Source organism: Mobula hypostoma, chromosome 4 (genome assembly GCF_963921235.1).
Source record: "Mobula hypostoma chromosome 4, sMobHyp1.1, whole genome shotgun sequence".
Classification (NCBI taxonomy): Eukaryota; Metazoa; Chordata; class Chondrichthyes; order Myliobatiformes; family Myliobatidae; genus Mobula; species Mobula hypostoma.
In genome coordinates this window covers 202,757,537-202,774,271 of record NC_086100.1, presented here as the reverse complement: position 1 = coordinate 202,774,271, position 16,735 = coordinate 202,757,537, and the positions used below count along the sequence as shown (strand labels likewise).

General features: G+C 46.5%; 1 protein-coding gene across 4 annotated transcripts in view; it reads left to right on the top strand.

The window, feature by feature from the left end:
* Positions 1-16,735, top strand: part of rtkna (rhotekin a) — a 236,689-nt gene that overhangs the window by 33,096 nt on the left and 186,858 nt on the right. For all 4 annotated transcript variants that reach the window (XM_063045173.1, XM_063045172.1, XM_063045171.1 and 1 more), the window contains exons 3-5: positions 3,860-3,921; positions 7,576-7,629; positions 13,552-13,669. In XM_063045173.1, the coding sequence (XP_062901243.1) occupies positions 3,860-3,921; positions 7,576-7,629; positions 13,552-13,669 (234 nt within the window). The remainder of the gene's footprint in view (positions 1-3,859; positions 3,922-7,575; positions 7,630-13,551; positions 13,670-16,735) is intronic.

Below are 16,735 nucleotides of genomic sequence, written 5' to 3'. Positions count from 1 at the left end.
TTATTGACTCTGGGGATCTCCCATCCAACACCACCATCCTCATGGCTCCCGCACCCCGCACCCCCCATTTCTGCCTCCTACCCAAGATCCACAAAGCTGCTTGTCCAGGTAGACCCATTGTTTCAGCTTGTTCCTGCCCACTGAACTCATATCTGCATACCTCGACTCTGACTTATCCTCCCCCACCCCCCCCAGTAGTTCTGTCCCTTCTTACCTACATTGGTAACACTTCACACGCTCTGATCATTTCAATGATTTCAAGTTCCCTGGTCCCCATCATCTTACTTTTACTATGGATGTCCAGTCCCTATACACCTCCAACCCCCACCAAGAAGGCCTCAAAGCACTTTGTTTCTTTCTGGACACCAGATCCAACCAGTTCTCCTCCACCACAACTCTCCTCCAACTAGTGGAACTCCTCACTCACAATAATTTCTCCTTTGGCTTCTCCTACTTCTTTCAAACAAAAGGGGTAGCCATGAGCACTGGCTGGGATCCCAGCTATTCCTGCCTGTTTGTCGGCTACGTGGAAGAGTCCATGTTCCGTGCCTACACTGGTGACCGCCCTGCACTTCCCCTATGCTACATTGATGACTGCATTGGTGCTGCTTCCTTCGTTGACTTCATCCACTTTGCCTCCAACTTCCACCCTGCCCTCAAATTTGCCTGGTCCATTTCCGACACCTCCCTCCCCTTTCTCGATCTCACAGTCTCTATCTCTGGAAACAGCTTATCCACCGAAGTCTATTACAAACCCATGGACTGTCACAGCTACCGGGACTATACCTTGTCCCACCCTGCTACTTGTAAAAACTCCATCCCCATTTCTCAATTCCTCCTTCTCCACCACATCTTCTCTCAGGATGAGGCTTTTTATTCTAGAACAAAGGAGATATCCTCCTTTTTCAAAGAAAGGGTCTTCCCTTCCTCCACCATCAACACTGTCCTCAACCGTATATCTTCTATTTCAAGCACGTTTGTTGTTACCCCATCCACCCACCCGCATCCTACCAATGATAGGGTTTCTCTTGTCCTCACTGTCCACCCATGAGCCTCCGTGTCCAGCACATAATTCTCCAAAACTTCTCCACCTCCAACTGGATCGCACCACCAAGAACATCTTACTGTCCTCCCCCCCCCCCCCACTTTCTGCTTTCCACAGGGATCGCTCCCTGTGCGACTCTCTTGTCCATTCGTCCCTCCCCACTGATCTCCCTCCTGGCACTTATCCTTGCAAGCAGAACAAGTGCGACACCTGCCCCTGTACCTCCTCCCTCACTACCATTCAGGGCCCCAAACAGTGTTTCCAGGTGAGGCGATGTTTCACCTGTGAGTCTTTTGGGGTCATATACTGTGTTCTGTGCTCCCGGTGTGGCCTCTTGTATATCGGTGAGACCCAATGTAGATTGGAAGACTGCTTTGCAGAGCATCCATGCTCCATCCACCAGAACAAGTGGGATCTCCCAGTGGCCCCCCATTTGAATTCCACCTCCTGTTCCCATTTCAGTATGTCCATCCATAGCCTCCTCCACTGTCGTGATGAGGCCAGGGCCACACTTAGGTTGGAGGAACACCGCCATTTGGGTAGCTTCCAACTTGATGGCATGAACATCGATTTCTCAAACTTTTGGTGATGCCCTCTCCATTTCCCATCCCATTTTTCCTCTCTCACCTTATCTTCTTGCCTGCCCATTGCCTCCTTCTGGTGCTCCTCTCTCCTGTTTTTGTCTTCCTTGGCCTTCTGTCTCTTTCACCAATCAACTTACCAGCTCTTCACTTCATTCCCCCGCCCCCCCCTTCCAGGTTTCACCTATCACCTGGTGGTTCTCTCTCCCCTCCCCACTTCCAGGTTTAAAATCTACTCCTCAGCCTTTTTTTCCTCCGGTCCTGCTGAAGGGTTTCGGCCTAAAACATCGACTGTACTTTTTTCCATAGATGTTGCCTGGCCTGCTGAGTTCCTCCAGCATTGTGTGTGTGTTCCATAGACAGGAATGCTGCATGTCCAGCAGAACTGGGGCCTCCTTTCCCCCGAGCTTTGCCACAAAGACTGCCACTGTCACGTTGGTCTTGTTCGACACCATGAAGCTGCACCAACAATGTAGACAACTAGCATGTAACATCCATGGTTGACCTCGACCCACGGAGTGCCGCCTACCCACACACAATATACTGGAGGAACTCAGCAGGTCAGGCAGCATCAGTGGAGGGGAATGATGGTTGATATTGGATGGATAAGCATAGGATGCTGGTCTATGTAAAAAGGTGGGGGGAGGGCAGGAAGAAGCACAAGATGGTAGGTGATAGGTGAAACTGGGAGAGGAAGGGGTGGTGAAGTATGGAGCTGGGAAGTTGATTGGTGAAAGAGATACAGGACTGGAGAAGGGGGAATCTGATAAGAGAGGACGGAAGACCTTGGCAGGAAGGGAAGGGGAAGGTAAGAAGATAAGGTGAGAAAGGGAAAGGGGAATGGTGAAGGGGGGCATTACCGGAAGTGCAAGGAATTGATGTTCATGCCATCAAGTTGGAGCTATCCAGAGACAGTATAAGGTGTTGCTCCTCCAACCTGAGTGTGGCCTCATCGTGGCAGTGGAAGAGTCTATGGCCTGTCACGGTGGAATGGGAAGTAGAATTAAAATGGGTGACTGATGGATCAGGAGGTCCTTAAAGCTCTCCACTTTCTGGACAACTAGGGATAGGGTTCCTCTTGACTTCATCTACCACTCTAATAGCCTCCACGACCAGCACATAATTTTCCGTTTGGGATCCCACTGCCAAGCACCATCCTTCCCTCCCCACCCACTTTCCACTTTTTGTAGGGATTTCTCCCTATGCGACTCCATTGTCCACCATCTCTACCAACTGTTCTCCCTCCTGGTGCTCATCCTTGCAAGCGGAACAAGTGCAACAGCTGCCCTACGGCTCCTCCCGTACTTCCATGCGGAGCCTGAAACAGTCCTTCCAGCTGAGGCAACATTTTACCTACAGGTCTGTTGGGGTCATCTACTGCGTCTGGTGCTCCAAACGTGGCCTCCTGTATATTAGTGAGTCACGACATGGATTTGGCGATCGCTTCAAAAAGCGGGATCTCTCAGTATCATCTTCAATTCTACTTCCCATTTCCATTCCGACACGTCAGTCCGTGGTCTCCTCTACTGCTGCGATGAGGCCACACTCAGGGTGGAGGAGCAACACCTTGTATTTCATCTGGGTAGCCTCTAACCTGATGGCATGAATATTGATTCCTTGAACCTGGTAATTGCCCCCCTACCCCTCCCCTTCACTGTTCCCTATTCCTGTTTCCCTCTCTCACCTTGTCCCCTTCCCTGCCTATCATCTCCCTCTGCTGTTCCTTCCCTTTCTTCCATAGTTTTCTACTCCCTCCTATAAGGTTCAGTCTCCTCCAGCCCTTTACCTCGTTCATCAATCAACTCCCAGCTCTTTACTTCACCCCTGCCCCTCCCAGTTTCACCTATCACTTACCACCTCGTGCTTTTTCCTCCCCTCACTCATCTGTTTTTCTTCAGTCCTGATGAAGGGTCTTGGCCCGAGACATGGTCTGTTTAGTCTTTTCCATGGATGCTGCCTGGCTTGCTGAGTTCCTTCAGCATTTTGTGTGTGTTGTTTCAGATTTCCAGCAACTGCAGATTTTCTTGTCTTGGTCCATGTCTCCTGATTTTGGTGACATTATGCTTCTGGTAACACCAATACAACAGTTCAACAGATAACTGATAATGCACCATGTGTTTTTGATGAGACTTGTCATCTCTCACCACATCTCAAGATTAGTTTTTACAAAGTGTATCAATTAATTAAATATTGGTTTTGTGTATTGCTACACTGATGACTGTTTTCTCAGCAGATCCTCGGACGCTGGGCTCCTTGAAGATCGTTTACCCTGCAAGGGGACAGTCAGTATATCAGGTAGGAACAAAGGAGCAAAATGGTTAAAATTTGCTCTGCTCGTAAACACAAGTGATTCTGGAAATTCTGAGGAACACGGACAAAAGGCTGGAGGAACTCTGCATGTCAGGCAGTTACCATGGAGGGAAATAGTTTGCTTTTTTGGCTGAGACCCTTCCATCTTTGATGAAGGGTGTTGGCTGAGCTGTTTTCTTTTCCACAGATGCTGCCTGGCCTGCTGAATTCCTCCAGCATTTTATGTGTGTTGCTTTCGATTTCCAGCTTCTGCGGATTTTCTTGTTTTTGTGATTTTCGGTGTGACTCTGAGAGGGTGGTGCCGGTGGAATGCTGGTAAAGAGAGGCAGCAGAGGGATTCCTGGGAACCTGACAAGTTCTCTGCCATTGTGGTACTAAAGCTGTACAATTACTATCATTGAAGCTGTCCTTTCAGTTTCTAGATGCTGGACATTGGTATTGTGTCTCTGCATAAACAGTCCAGAGTTCATATTGTGCCCTCTTGTTCTAGACTCCTCCACCATGGGAAACATCCTTTCTACGTCTACTCTGACTGGGCCTTTCAACATTCAAAAGGTTTCAATGAGATCCCCCCCTCTCCCCTCCCCCCATCCTCCTGAATTCCAGTGAGCACCGACCTAGAGCTATCAAATGTTCCTAGTTTGATAACTCATGCATTCCTGGAATCATTCCTGTGAACCTCCTCTGGACCCTCTCCAATGCCAGCACATCTTTTCTGAGATAAGGAGCCCAAAACTGTTCACAATACTCAAGGTGAGGCCTCACCAGTGCCTTATAAAGCCTCAGCATCACATCCCTGCTCTTGTACTCTAGACCTCTTGAAATGAATGCTAACAATGCATTTTGCTTTCCTCACCACCGACTCAACCTGCAAGTTCATATTGTGCCCTCTCGTTGGTTAGTGGAATGTTACTGGCATGGGTAGAGCATTGGCTGATCGGCCGGAGGCAGCAAGTAGGAATAAAAGGATCCTTTTCTGGTTGTCTGCCAGTGACCAGTGATTGGTGTGGGGCAGCTTCTTTCTATGTGTTATATCAATGGTTTAGGTGATGGAATAGATGGCTTTGTTCCCAAGTTTGCAGATGATACGGAGATTGGTGGAGGGGCAGGTAGTGTTGAGGAAACAGGTAGGCTGCAGAAGGACTTAGACAGATTAGGAGAATGGGCAAGAAAGTGGCAAATGAAATACAACGTTGGAAAATGCATGGTTATGCACTTTGGTAGTAGAAATAAATGTTCAGACTATTTTCTAAATGGGGAGAAAATCCAAAAATCTGAAATGCAAAGGGACTTTTGAGTCCTAAAGGTTAACCCTAAAGGTTAACTTGCAGGTAGATTCGCTGGCGAGGAAGGAAAATGCCATGTTTGCATTCATTTCAAGAGGTCTAGAATACAAGAGCACGGATGTGATGCTGAGGCTTTATAAGGCACTGGTGAGGTCTCACCTTGAGTGCTGTGAACAGTTTTGGGCTCCTCATCTTAGAAAAGATGTGCTGGCATTGGAGAGGGTCCAGATGAGGTTCATAAGGTCGACTCCAAGAATGAAAGGGCTATCTGTACTTGCTGGAATTTGGAAGGATGGTGGGGGGGGGGGGGTTGTATTTAAGGCAGAGCTTGATAGGTTCTGGACTGGACACAGCATCAGAGGTTACGGGGAGAAGGCCGGGGAGTGGGACTGAGGAGGAAAACAAAAATGATTGAATGGTGGAGCAGACTCGATGGGCCAAAAGGCCTAATTGTACTCCTGTGTCTTATTGTCTTACGGTCTTAATCCCAGGGCAGGTGGTCTTAAACTAAAGGGCCTGAATTATAATTGAGAGGAAAGTGGGTGGTGAGAATATGGAATGAGATGCCAGAGGAAATGATTGAGGCACAAAGAATTATAACGTTTATGAGACATTTAGATGTAACATAGATAGAAAAGGTTTGGGGGATATGGACAAAGTATGGGGAAATGCAACCAGTTGAAGTAGACAGCTTGGTTAGTATGGAAAGGTTGGGCCGAAAGGCCTTTTGCAATGCTGCCTCACTTTGACTCTTTCCTCACTCCCACTACCAGCTGCTGTTTGTGTTGAATATTGAAAGGCCGAGATGGAGTGGATGTGGAGAGGATATTTTCTGCAGAGGGTGAGTCTGGGGCCTCAGCATCGAATGGCATCCATTGAGGACAGAGATGAGGAGGAATTTCTTTAGCCAGAGGGTGCTGAACCTGTGGCATTCATTGCCACAGGTGACCGTGGTGATTGATGAGTTCTTGATTAGTCGGGGTGTCAAAGGCGATGGGAAGAAGGTTGTCAAATGGGGTTGCAAGGGATGACAAGTCAGCCATGATGGAATGGCAGAGCAGACTTGATGGGCTGAATGTTCTATGTCTTTTGGTCTTGAACATTCTTCCTCTGACCAAGTGATTTTCGCTGGGTGGCTGTTTCCCTTTCAAGTGCCCAAGATATGTGGGTTGGTGGGTCAATTGACTGAGGTAAGTTAACAATTCCAAGCGTGGACAGCAGGAGAGACTGTGGTGTTGTGGGGAGGGTACATGTGGAAACTGCAGAAAATTGATTAAATATAAGGGGTAAATGGGATTAGTATAAATATTCTAATGCTTATTGTCAGTGAGAGCAGATGCTGAACATGCTGTTTTTGTACTGTGTGTCACTATGTGTAGGACTGCAGGCAGAGAAATAGTTGTTAGGCGTGAGAGGATGTTGAAGGAGAAGATTGGAGCAGTATGCAGTATATTTACTGTATTGAATCTTGCGATGGGTAGATTGATATTTGAGGCGAGACTGGGTGACAGTGGCTGTCTGTCCTGGAGCTGGGGATCATGAGCATTGTAAAGTTCCAAGAGGATGGTGAGGTAGATGTTGAAAAGTTATCTCCTCGGTCTTCATCATGAGTAAAGTGACTCCCAGGTTCCAGACTATCAGTATCAGGAGGATGGGGAAACAAGAGGGTAGGGACCTTTTGGAACCCTCCACCTGAGGAGAGCTGTCTGAGCACATAAACAACTGTTTAGTAGATTTTGGTTCAGTGATTGAACTAAGGTGCAAAAACCCTGGTGCTGGAGGAATTCAGAGGATCGAGCAGCATCTGTGGGAGAAGTCAAGGAGGCCACATACCATTCCTCATTGGTGGGTCGGTGGAGAAAGTTAGCATTTTCAGTTCCAGGGTGTTAACATTTCAGGTGACCCATCCTAGCTTATCAAATAGATGCAATCACAATGAAAGAGCAGCCACACCTCCACTTCCTTCGAAGCTGAAGGAAATTTGGTACATAAGCAAATATTCTGACAAGCTTGCACCCAGGCACTGTTGAAAGCATCTAGCACCTGTGCTTTCTGTGTCTCCTTGGAATTAGGATGTTTAAAATAATTGGCTGTAGCTGTGTCCATTCTGGGCAGAGTTTGACAGACCTAGTGCTGAGGAAGTTGGTAAGAGGGTTGAGAATATTTTGAACACTGAAGGGATGAGAAGAGTTGGGGAGTGAGTGGGAATACAACTGAATGCAGGAGTATATTTGCAAGACACCAATGCGCAGTGCAGGTTTGTTGCACCAAAAGGGTCTGCTACCATTCTGTATCACAGAATGGAATGCAGGAGCCGCTTTGTGGGATTACAATGTTTTGTTTTTATTAACAGATCTTCGAATTCCTTTGATGTGGAAAGACACTGATTACTTCAGAAATAAAGGAGGTAAGATCTACAGTGTGTTTCCAAGTGAATGCAGGTGGTGATGTCTGGGAGAGTTTGAGAAGGAGAACAGGATGGAAGCAAGATTCAAAGTAAATTTATTATCTAACTACTTATACAGTATGTCACCATATACAACCCTGAGAATTATTTTCTTGTCAGCATGCTCAGTAAATCCAGGAAACGTCATTGAATCATCGAAGACTGCACCCAACAGGATGGACAGCCAATGTGCAAAAGACAGCAAACTCTGCAAATAGAAATGAAAAAAAAAACACCAATAAATAAGCAATAAATATCAAGAGCATGGGATGAGTCCTTGAAAGTAACTCTATAGGTTATGGGAAGGAGTGAAGTTATCCCCGAGAGCCTGATGGTTGAGGGGTAATAACTGTTCCTGAACCTGGCGGCGAGGGTCCTGGCGGCAGCAGTGAGAAGAGATCATGCCCTGGGTGGTGGGGGACCCTGATGATAGGGGTGCTGCTTTCCTGCAACAACTCTCCGTGTAGATGCGCACAATGGTGGGGTGGGCTTTCCCTGTTATGGATTGGATGGTATCCACTACTTTTTGTAGGCTTTTCTGGTCAAGGGTAATGCTATTTCCATACCAGGCCATGATGCAGCCGGTTATTATACTCTCTCCACCATACGTCTGTAACAGTTTGTCGAAGTTTTTGATGTCATGCCGAAACTTCACAAACTTCTAAGGAAGTAGAGGGGTTGCTGTGCTTTGTTTGGAACTACACTGACGTGCTGGGCTCAGAACAGATCCTCATGAAATAATAACATTGAGAATTTAAAGTTGCTGATTCTCTCCACCTCAGATGCAATGATGAGGACTCGCTTATTGACCTCTGGTTTCCCCCTCTTGAAGTCAATACTCAGCTCCGTGGTCTTGCTGACATTGAGTGGGAGGTTGTTGTGCCATCACTCAGCCAGACTTTTAATCTGCTTCCTAAATGCTGATTCATCACCTTTGATTCAGCCGATGACAGTGAATGGAAAATTGCAAATGTCACTCCATTTTTCAAGAAGGAAGAGAGGCAGAAGAAAGGAAATTATGGGCCAGTTAGTCTGACCTCAGTGGTTGGGAAAATGTTGGAGTTGATTGTTATGGATTTGATTTTGGGGTACTTAGGGATACATAACATAGGCCTTAGTCAGCATGGTTTCCTCAAGGGAAAATCTTCTCTGGTAAACCTCTTGGAATTCTTTGCCGAAATAACAAGCAAGGTAGTCATAGGAAAATTGGCGGATTCTGTTTATTTAGATTTTCAGAAGGTCTTTGACAAGCTGCCAGACATGAGGCTGCTTAACAAGTTAAGAGCCCTTGATATTATGGGAAAGATACTAGCATGGATCAGGGATTGGCTGATTGGCAGGAGGAATAAAGGGAGCCTTTTCTGGTTGGCTGCCAGTGACTAACGGTATTCCACAGTGTGTGGACCGCTTCTTTTTACATTATATGTCAGTGATTTCGATGTTGGAATTAATGGCATTGTGCCAAAGTTTACAGAAGATGTGTGGAGGGGCAGGTAGTTTTGAAGAAGTAGATTAAGTCCCCCATAGGAGGTTGGTCAAGAAAGTTCAGTCACTCGATGTTCAAGATGAGATGGTAAATCGGATTGGACGTTGGCTTTGAGGGAGTACAGTAGCTGGAGAGTGGTAGATGGTTGCCTGTTCGACTGGAGGTCTGTGACTAGTGGAGTGCTGCAGGAATTGGTGCTGGATCCTTTGTTGTTTGTCATCTATATCAATGATCTGGATGATATTTTGGTCAATTGGATCAGCAAATTTGTGGATGACACTAAGTTTGGGGGTGTAGTGGACAGCGAGGAAGACTATCATGGCTTGCAGAGGGATCTGTATCCTCTGGAAAAATGTGCTGAAAAATGGCAGATAGAATTTAATGCAGACAACTGTGAGGTGTCACACACACAAAAAATGCAGCAGGCCAGGCAGCATCTCTAGGAAGAGGTACGGTCGACGTTTCAGGCTGAGACCCTTCGTCAGGACTAACTGAAAGAAGAGCTAGTAAGAGATTTGAAAGTGGGAGAGGGAGGGGGAGATCCGAAATGATAGGAGAAGACAGGAGGGAGAGGGATGGAGCTAAGAGCTGGACAGGTGATTGGCAAAAGGGATACAAGGCTGGAGAAGGGAGAGGATCATGGGACGGGAGAAAGAAAGGGTGGGGGGAAGCCCAGAGGATGGGCAAGGAGTTATAGTGAGAGGGACAGAGGGAAAAAAAATACTAAATAAATAAGAGATGGGGTACGAATGGGAGGTGGGGCATTAACGGAAGTTAGAGAAGTCAATGTTCATGCCATCAGATTGGAGGCTACCCAGACGAAATATAAGGTGTTGTTCCTCCAATTTGAGTGTGGCTTCAACTTTACAGTAGAGGAGGCTGTGGATAGACATAATCAGAATGGGAATGGGACGTGGAATTAAAATGTGTGGCCACTGGGAGATCCTGCTTTGTCTGGTGGACAGAGCGTAGGTGTTCAGCGAAACGATCTCCCAGTCTGCGTCGGGTCTCACCAATATATAGAAGGCCACATCGGGAGCACTGGACACAGTATATCACCCCAGCCGACTCACAGGTGAGTTGTCGCCTCACCTGGAAGGACTGTTTGGGGCCCTGAATGGTGGTAAGGGAGGTAGTGTAAGGGCATGTGTAGCACTTGTTCCGCTTACACGGATAGGTGCCGGGAGGGAGATCGGTGGGAGGGGATGTGGGGGATGAATGGACAAGGGTGTCATGTAGGGAGCAAATCCTGCGGAAAGCGGGGGGGGGGGGTTGAGGGAAAGATGTGCTTAGTGGTGGGATCCCATTGGAGGTTAGGGTTAGGGATCAACCAGTGTAGGTCTTACAAAATGAATGGTAGGGCACTGAGAAGTGTGATAGAACAAAGGTATCTGGGAATACAGGTCCCTAATTTATTGAAAGTGGCGTCACAGGTAGAGAGGGTCATAAGGAAAGCTTTCAGCACGTTGGCCTTCATAAAACAATGTATTGAGCACAAGAGATGGAATGAACATAGAACATAGAATAGTACAACACAGTACAGGCCCTTCGGCCCACAATGTTGTGCCAACCCTCAAACCCTGCCTCCCATATAACCCGCTACCTTAAATTCCTCCATATACCTGTCTAGTAGCGTCTTAAATTTCACTAGTGTATCTGCCTCCACCACTGACTCAGGCAGTGTATTCCACGCACCAACCACTCTCTGAGTAAAAAACCTTCCTCTAATATCCCCCTTGAACTTCTCACCCCTTACCTTAAAGCCATGTCCTCTTGTATTGAGCAGTGGTGCCCTGGGGAAGAGGCGCTGGCTGTCCACTCTATCTGTTCCTCTTATTATCTTGTACACCTCTATCATGTCTCCTCTCATCCTCCTTCTCTCCAAAGAGTAAAGCCCTAGCTCCCTTAATCTCTGATCATAATGCATACTCTCTAAACCAGGCAGCATCCTGGTAAATCTCCTCTGTACCCTTTCCAATGCTTCCACATCCTTCCTATAGTGAGGCGACCAGAATTGGACACAGTACTCCAAGTGTGGCCTAACCAGAGTCTTATAGAGCTGCATCATTACATCGCGACTCTTAAACTCTACCCCTCGATTTATGAAAGCTAACACCCCATAAGCTTTCTTAACTACCCTATCCACCTGTGAGGCAACTTTCAGGGATCTGTGGACATGTACCCACAGATCCCTCTGCTCCTCCACACTACCAAGTATCCTGTCATGGATACAAGGATGTCCGGAATGTTATGGTGAAATTGTATGAGATGTTGGTTAGGCCTAGTTTTGGGGTATTGTGTGCAAATTTGGTGACCTACGTACAGGAAAGATGTTGAAAAAGGCATCCGTTAGTCTTGGAAGACCATAGATCTGTGCCTGAAAAGTCTTCACTCTCCAGGGTGCAGGCCTGGGCAAGGTTGTACAGCAGTTGCCCATGCTGCAAGTCTCCCCTCTCACGACACCAATGTTGTCCAAGGGAAGGGCATTAGGACCCATACAGCTTGGCACCAGTGTCATCACAGAGCACTGTATCTTGCTCAAGGACACAACACGTTGCCTCGGCTGGGGCTCAAACTCACGACCTTCAGGTCACTAGTCCAATGCCTTAACCACCTGGCCGCACTGGAAAGATGTAAACAAAGTTAAAAGAACACAGAGAAAATTTACAAGGATGTTGCTGGATCTGGAGGACCTGAATTATATGGAAAGATTGAAAACATTAGGACTGTATTCTTTAGAGAGTAGAAGGTTGAGAGGAGATTTGATGGAGGTATACAAAATTATGAGGGGCATAGATAGGGTTAATGCAAGCAGGCTGTTTCTACTGAGATTGGGTGGGACTACAACCAGAGGTCATTGATTAGGGTGAAAGGTGAAAAGTTTAAGGGGAACATGAGGGGAATCTTCTTCACTCAGAGGGATGTGAGAGTGTGGAATGAGCTTCTAGCAGAAGTGGTGCATGCAAGCTCGATTTCAAAACTTAAGAGGTTTGGATAAGTTCATAGATGGAAGAGGTGTGGAAGGTATGGTCCAGTGCTGGTCGATGGAAGTAGGCCATTTAAATGGTTTTGGCATTGACTAGATAGGCCAAAGGGCCAGTTTCTGTGCTGTTCTCTGTCTCCAGAGAGGCTGCAGAAGGACTTCTACAGATGAGGAGAATGGGCAAAGAAGTGGCAGATGGAATACATTATCGGGAAGTGTGTGGTCATGCACTTTGGTAGAAGTAGTAATGGTGTAGATCGTTTTCTGACTGGAGTGAAAATTCAAGAATCTGAGGTGCAGAGGTTTAGGAGTCCTTGTGCAGGATTCCCTAAATGTTAATTTGCAGGATGAGTCGGTGGTGAGGAAGGCATATGTGATTTTAGCATTCATTTCAAAAGGACTAGAATATAAAAGCAAGGATGTAATGTTGAGGCTTTATAAAACATTGGTGAGGCCTCACTTGGAGTAGTTGTGGGCCTCTAAATGATGAAAAGATGTGCTAACACTGGAGAGGGTTTAAAGATGGTTCAGGTAAATGATTCCAGGATTGAATGGCTTGTCATATGAAGAGCATTTGATGGATCTGGGCCTGTATTCACTGGAATTCAGAAGAATGAGGGGTGACCTAACAGAAACATATTGAATATTGAAAGGCCTTGATAGAGTGGATGTGAAGAGGATGTTTCCTGTAGCAGGTGAGTCTAAGACCAGAAGAAACAGCTTCAGAATTGAGGGTAGTAATTTTAGAACAGAGATATTTCCTTAGCCAGAGAGTGGTTACTCTGTGGAATTCGTTGCCACAGGCAGCTGTGGAGGCTAAATCACTGGGTACGTTCAGGGCAGAGGTTGATAGATTTTTAATTAGTCAGGGCATGAAAGGACACGGGTGGAAGGCAAGAGGTTGGTTTTGAGAGGGAAAATGGATCAGCCATGATGAAGCAAATGGCTTGATTCTGCTGCGATATGGTCTTATCATGTCGTCAGCAAACTAAACATGGCTTTGGAGCTGTGGTTAGCCTCACGTTTGTAAGTATAAAGCAAGTTGAGCAGGGGCTGAGAATGCAGCCTTGTGGGGCATCTGTGCTGATGAAAATTGTGGAGCAGATGTTGCCGATTCGGACAGACTGGGGACTGCAAGTGAAGAAATCATGGACAAGTGCAGAAAGGGAAATATGAAAAGTTCGAAGAAGACAGTGAGTGGAGGGAAACGAATGATCGGGGAAGCTGGTAGGAATGGGGAAGAAAAGGTAAGGGAGGAGAGTGAGGACGTGGAGCATGAGGAAGGTTGTTGAGATGGAAATGTTACCGACAAGAGAAGACATGAAAAGTTTGGGGTGGGGAGTTGGTGGTCTCTCAGTCCACTGAACTGAATAGTGTTGCCACTTCTGCAAAATCTTGTTCTTGTTCTTCACAGACGTTCATCATTATGCAGTATTCGGCCTGATGCAGATTGGTTGTGACATTTACGACACGGAGATGGTGATTGTGAATCGTACCGTCACTGACATCTGCTTTGAAAGTGCTGTTGTGTTGTAAGTGGAAAATTGCGCGATACCAGTCAGCTCATCTGTGTCCTATAAATATTCTTGAAGAGAACAGAGAACATAAAGTGATACAGCACAGCCCCATGACCCACAATGTCACTTCCAAACATGAAGCCAAGTTGAACTAAATCTCTCCTGCCTGTACATAATATCTCCATTCCTTGCACGTTCTCGTACCCGAACGTAATCCATATCTCTCTTATTCCCTGAACGTTCTCATACCCGTACATGTTCCGTATCTCTCCAGTCTCTGTATGTTCTCATGCCCGTACATGCTCTGTATCTCTCCAGAACCTGTACATGATCCGTATCTCTATTCCCTGCACGTTCTCGTACCTGTAATTATTCTCAAAGCAATAATAACAGGGTGGTCATGATGGGAGATTTTAATTTCCCCAATATTGATTGGCATCTCCCTAGAGCAAGGGGTTTCGATGGAGTAGAGTTTGTTACGTGTGTTCAGGAAGGTTTTCAGACACAATATGTAGATAAGCCTACAAGAGGAGAGGCTGTACTTGATTTGGTATTGGGAAATGAACCTGGTCAGGTATCAGGCCTCTCAGTGGGAGAGCATTTTGGAGATAGTGATCGCAATTCATCTCCTTTACCATAGCATTGGAGAGGGATAGGAACGGACAAGTTAGGAAAGTGTTTGATTGGAGTAAGGAGAAATACGAAGCTATCAGGCAGGAACTTGGAAACATAAATTGGGAACAGATGTTCTCAGGGAACTGTACCACAGAAATGTGGCAAATGTTCAGGGGATACTTGTGTGGCGTTGTGCAGAGGTATGTCCCAACGAGACAGGGAAAGGATGGTAGGGTACAGGAACCATGGTGCACAAAGGCTGTTGAAAATCTAGTCAAGAAGAAAAGAAAAGCTTACGAAAGGTTCAAAAAAGTAGGTAATGATAGAGATCCAGAAAATTATAAGGCTAGCAGGAAGGAGCTTGAGAATGAAATGAGGAGAGCCCGAAGGGACTATGAGAAGGCCTTGGCGAGCAGGATTAAGGAAAACCCCAAGGCATTCTACAAGTATGTGAAGAGCAGTATGTAGATACGCCTACAAGAGCTGAAGCTGTACTTGATCTGGTACGTGAGAGAATAGGACCAATCAAGGGTGACAGTGGAAAAGTGTGTATGGAACCAGAGGAGATAGCAGAGGTACTTAATGAATACGTTGCTTCAGTATTCACTACAGAAAAGGACCTTGGCGATTGTAGGGATGATTTACAGCAGACTGAAAAGCTTGAGCATAGAGACATGAAGAAACAGGATGTGCTGGAACTTTTGAAAAGCATCAAGTTGGATAAGTCACTGGGACCGGATGAGATGTACCCCAGGCTACTGTGGGAGGTGAGGGAGGAGATTGCTGAGCCTCTGGCAGTGATCTTTGCATCAAAAATGGGGACAAGAGAAGTTCTGGAGGTTTGGAGTGTTGTGGATGTTGTTCCCTTATTCAAGAAAGGGAGTAGATATAGCCCAAGAAATAATAGACCAGTGAGTCTTACTTCAGTGGTTGGTAAGTTGATGGAGAAGATCCTGAGAGGCAGGATTTATGAACATTTGGAGAGGCATAATATGATTAGGAATGGTCAGCATGGCTTTGTCAAATACAGATCGTGCCTTATGAGCCTGACTAAATTTTTTGAGGATGTGTCTAAACACATTGATGAAGGTAGAGCAGTAGATGTAGTGTATATGGATTTCAGCAAGGCATTTCATAAGGTACCCCATGCCAGGCTTATTGAGAAAGTAAGGAGGCATGGGATTCAAAGGGACTTTGCTTTGTGGATCCAGAACTGGCTTGCACACAGAAGGCAAAGAGTGGTTGTAGATGGGTCATATTCTGCATGGAGGCCAGTGACCAGTGGTGTGCCTCAGGGATCTGTTCTGGGACCCCTACTCTTCATGAATTTTACAAATGACCTGGATGAAGAAGTGGAGGGATGGGTTAGTAAATTTCCTGATGACACAAAGATTTGGTGTGTTGTGGATAGTGTGGAGGGCTGTCAGAGGTTACAGTGGGACACTGATAGGATGCAAAACTGGGCTGAGAAGTGGCAGATGGAGTTCAACCCAGATAACATAGAAACATAAAAAACCTACAGCACAATACAGGCCCTTCGGCCCACAAAGTTGTGCCAAACATGTCCCTACCTTAGAAATTACTAGGCTTACCTATAGCCCTCTAGTTTTCTAAGCTCCATGTACCTATCCAAAAATCTCTTAAAAGACCCTATCGTATCCGCATCCATCACCATTGCCAGCAGCCCATTCCAAGCACTCTCCACTCTCTGAGTAAAAAACTTACCCCTGACATCTCCTCTGTACCTGCTCCCCAGCGCCTTAAACCTGTGTCCTCTTGGGCAACCATTTCAGCCCTGGGAAAAAGCCTCTGACTATCCACACGATCAATGCCTCTAATTATCTTATACACCTCTTTCAGCTTACCTCTCATCCTCCGTCGCTCCAAGGAGAAAAGACCGAGTTCACTCAACCTATTCTCATAAGGCATGCTCCCCAATCCAGGCAACATCCTTGTAAATCTCCTCTGCACCCTTTCTATGGTTTCCACATCCTTCTTGTAGTGAGGTGACCAGAACTGAGCACAGTTCTCCAAGTGGGGTCTGACCAGTGTCCTACATAGCTGTACCCAGGGTCCTATTACGTCTCATCTCCTGCCTGTCCTTTCTATCGTCTCTGTTGCACGCTATATTTGATTTATTTCTGTTTTCCCCTTCCTCAGCCCTATCACTCCGCTTCCCATCCTCCTGCCAAATTAGTTTAAACCTTCCCTAACAGCTCTATTAAACCTGCCTGCTAGGATATTGGACCCTTTGGGGGTAACCCGTCCTTTTTGTATAGGTCGTACCTCCCCCAGTAGATGCCCCAATGATCCAGGAACCCTAAACCCTGGTCCCTACACGAGTCTGTTAGCCACACATAAGTCAGCCTGATCGTGCTATTCTTGCACTCGGTAGCATGTGGCACATGCAGCAATTTCGAGATTACTACCCTGGAGGTCCTGCTTTTCACCTTCCTACCCAACTCC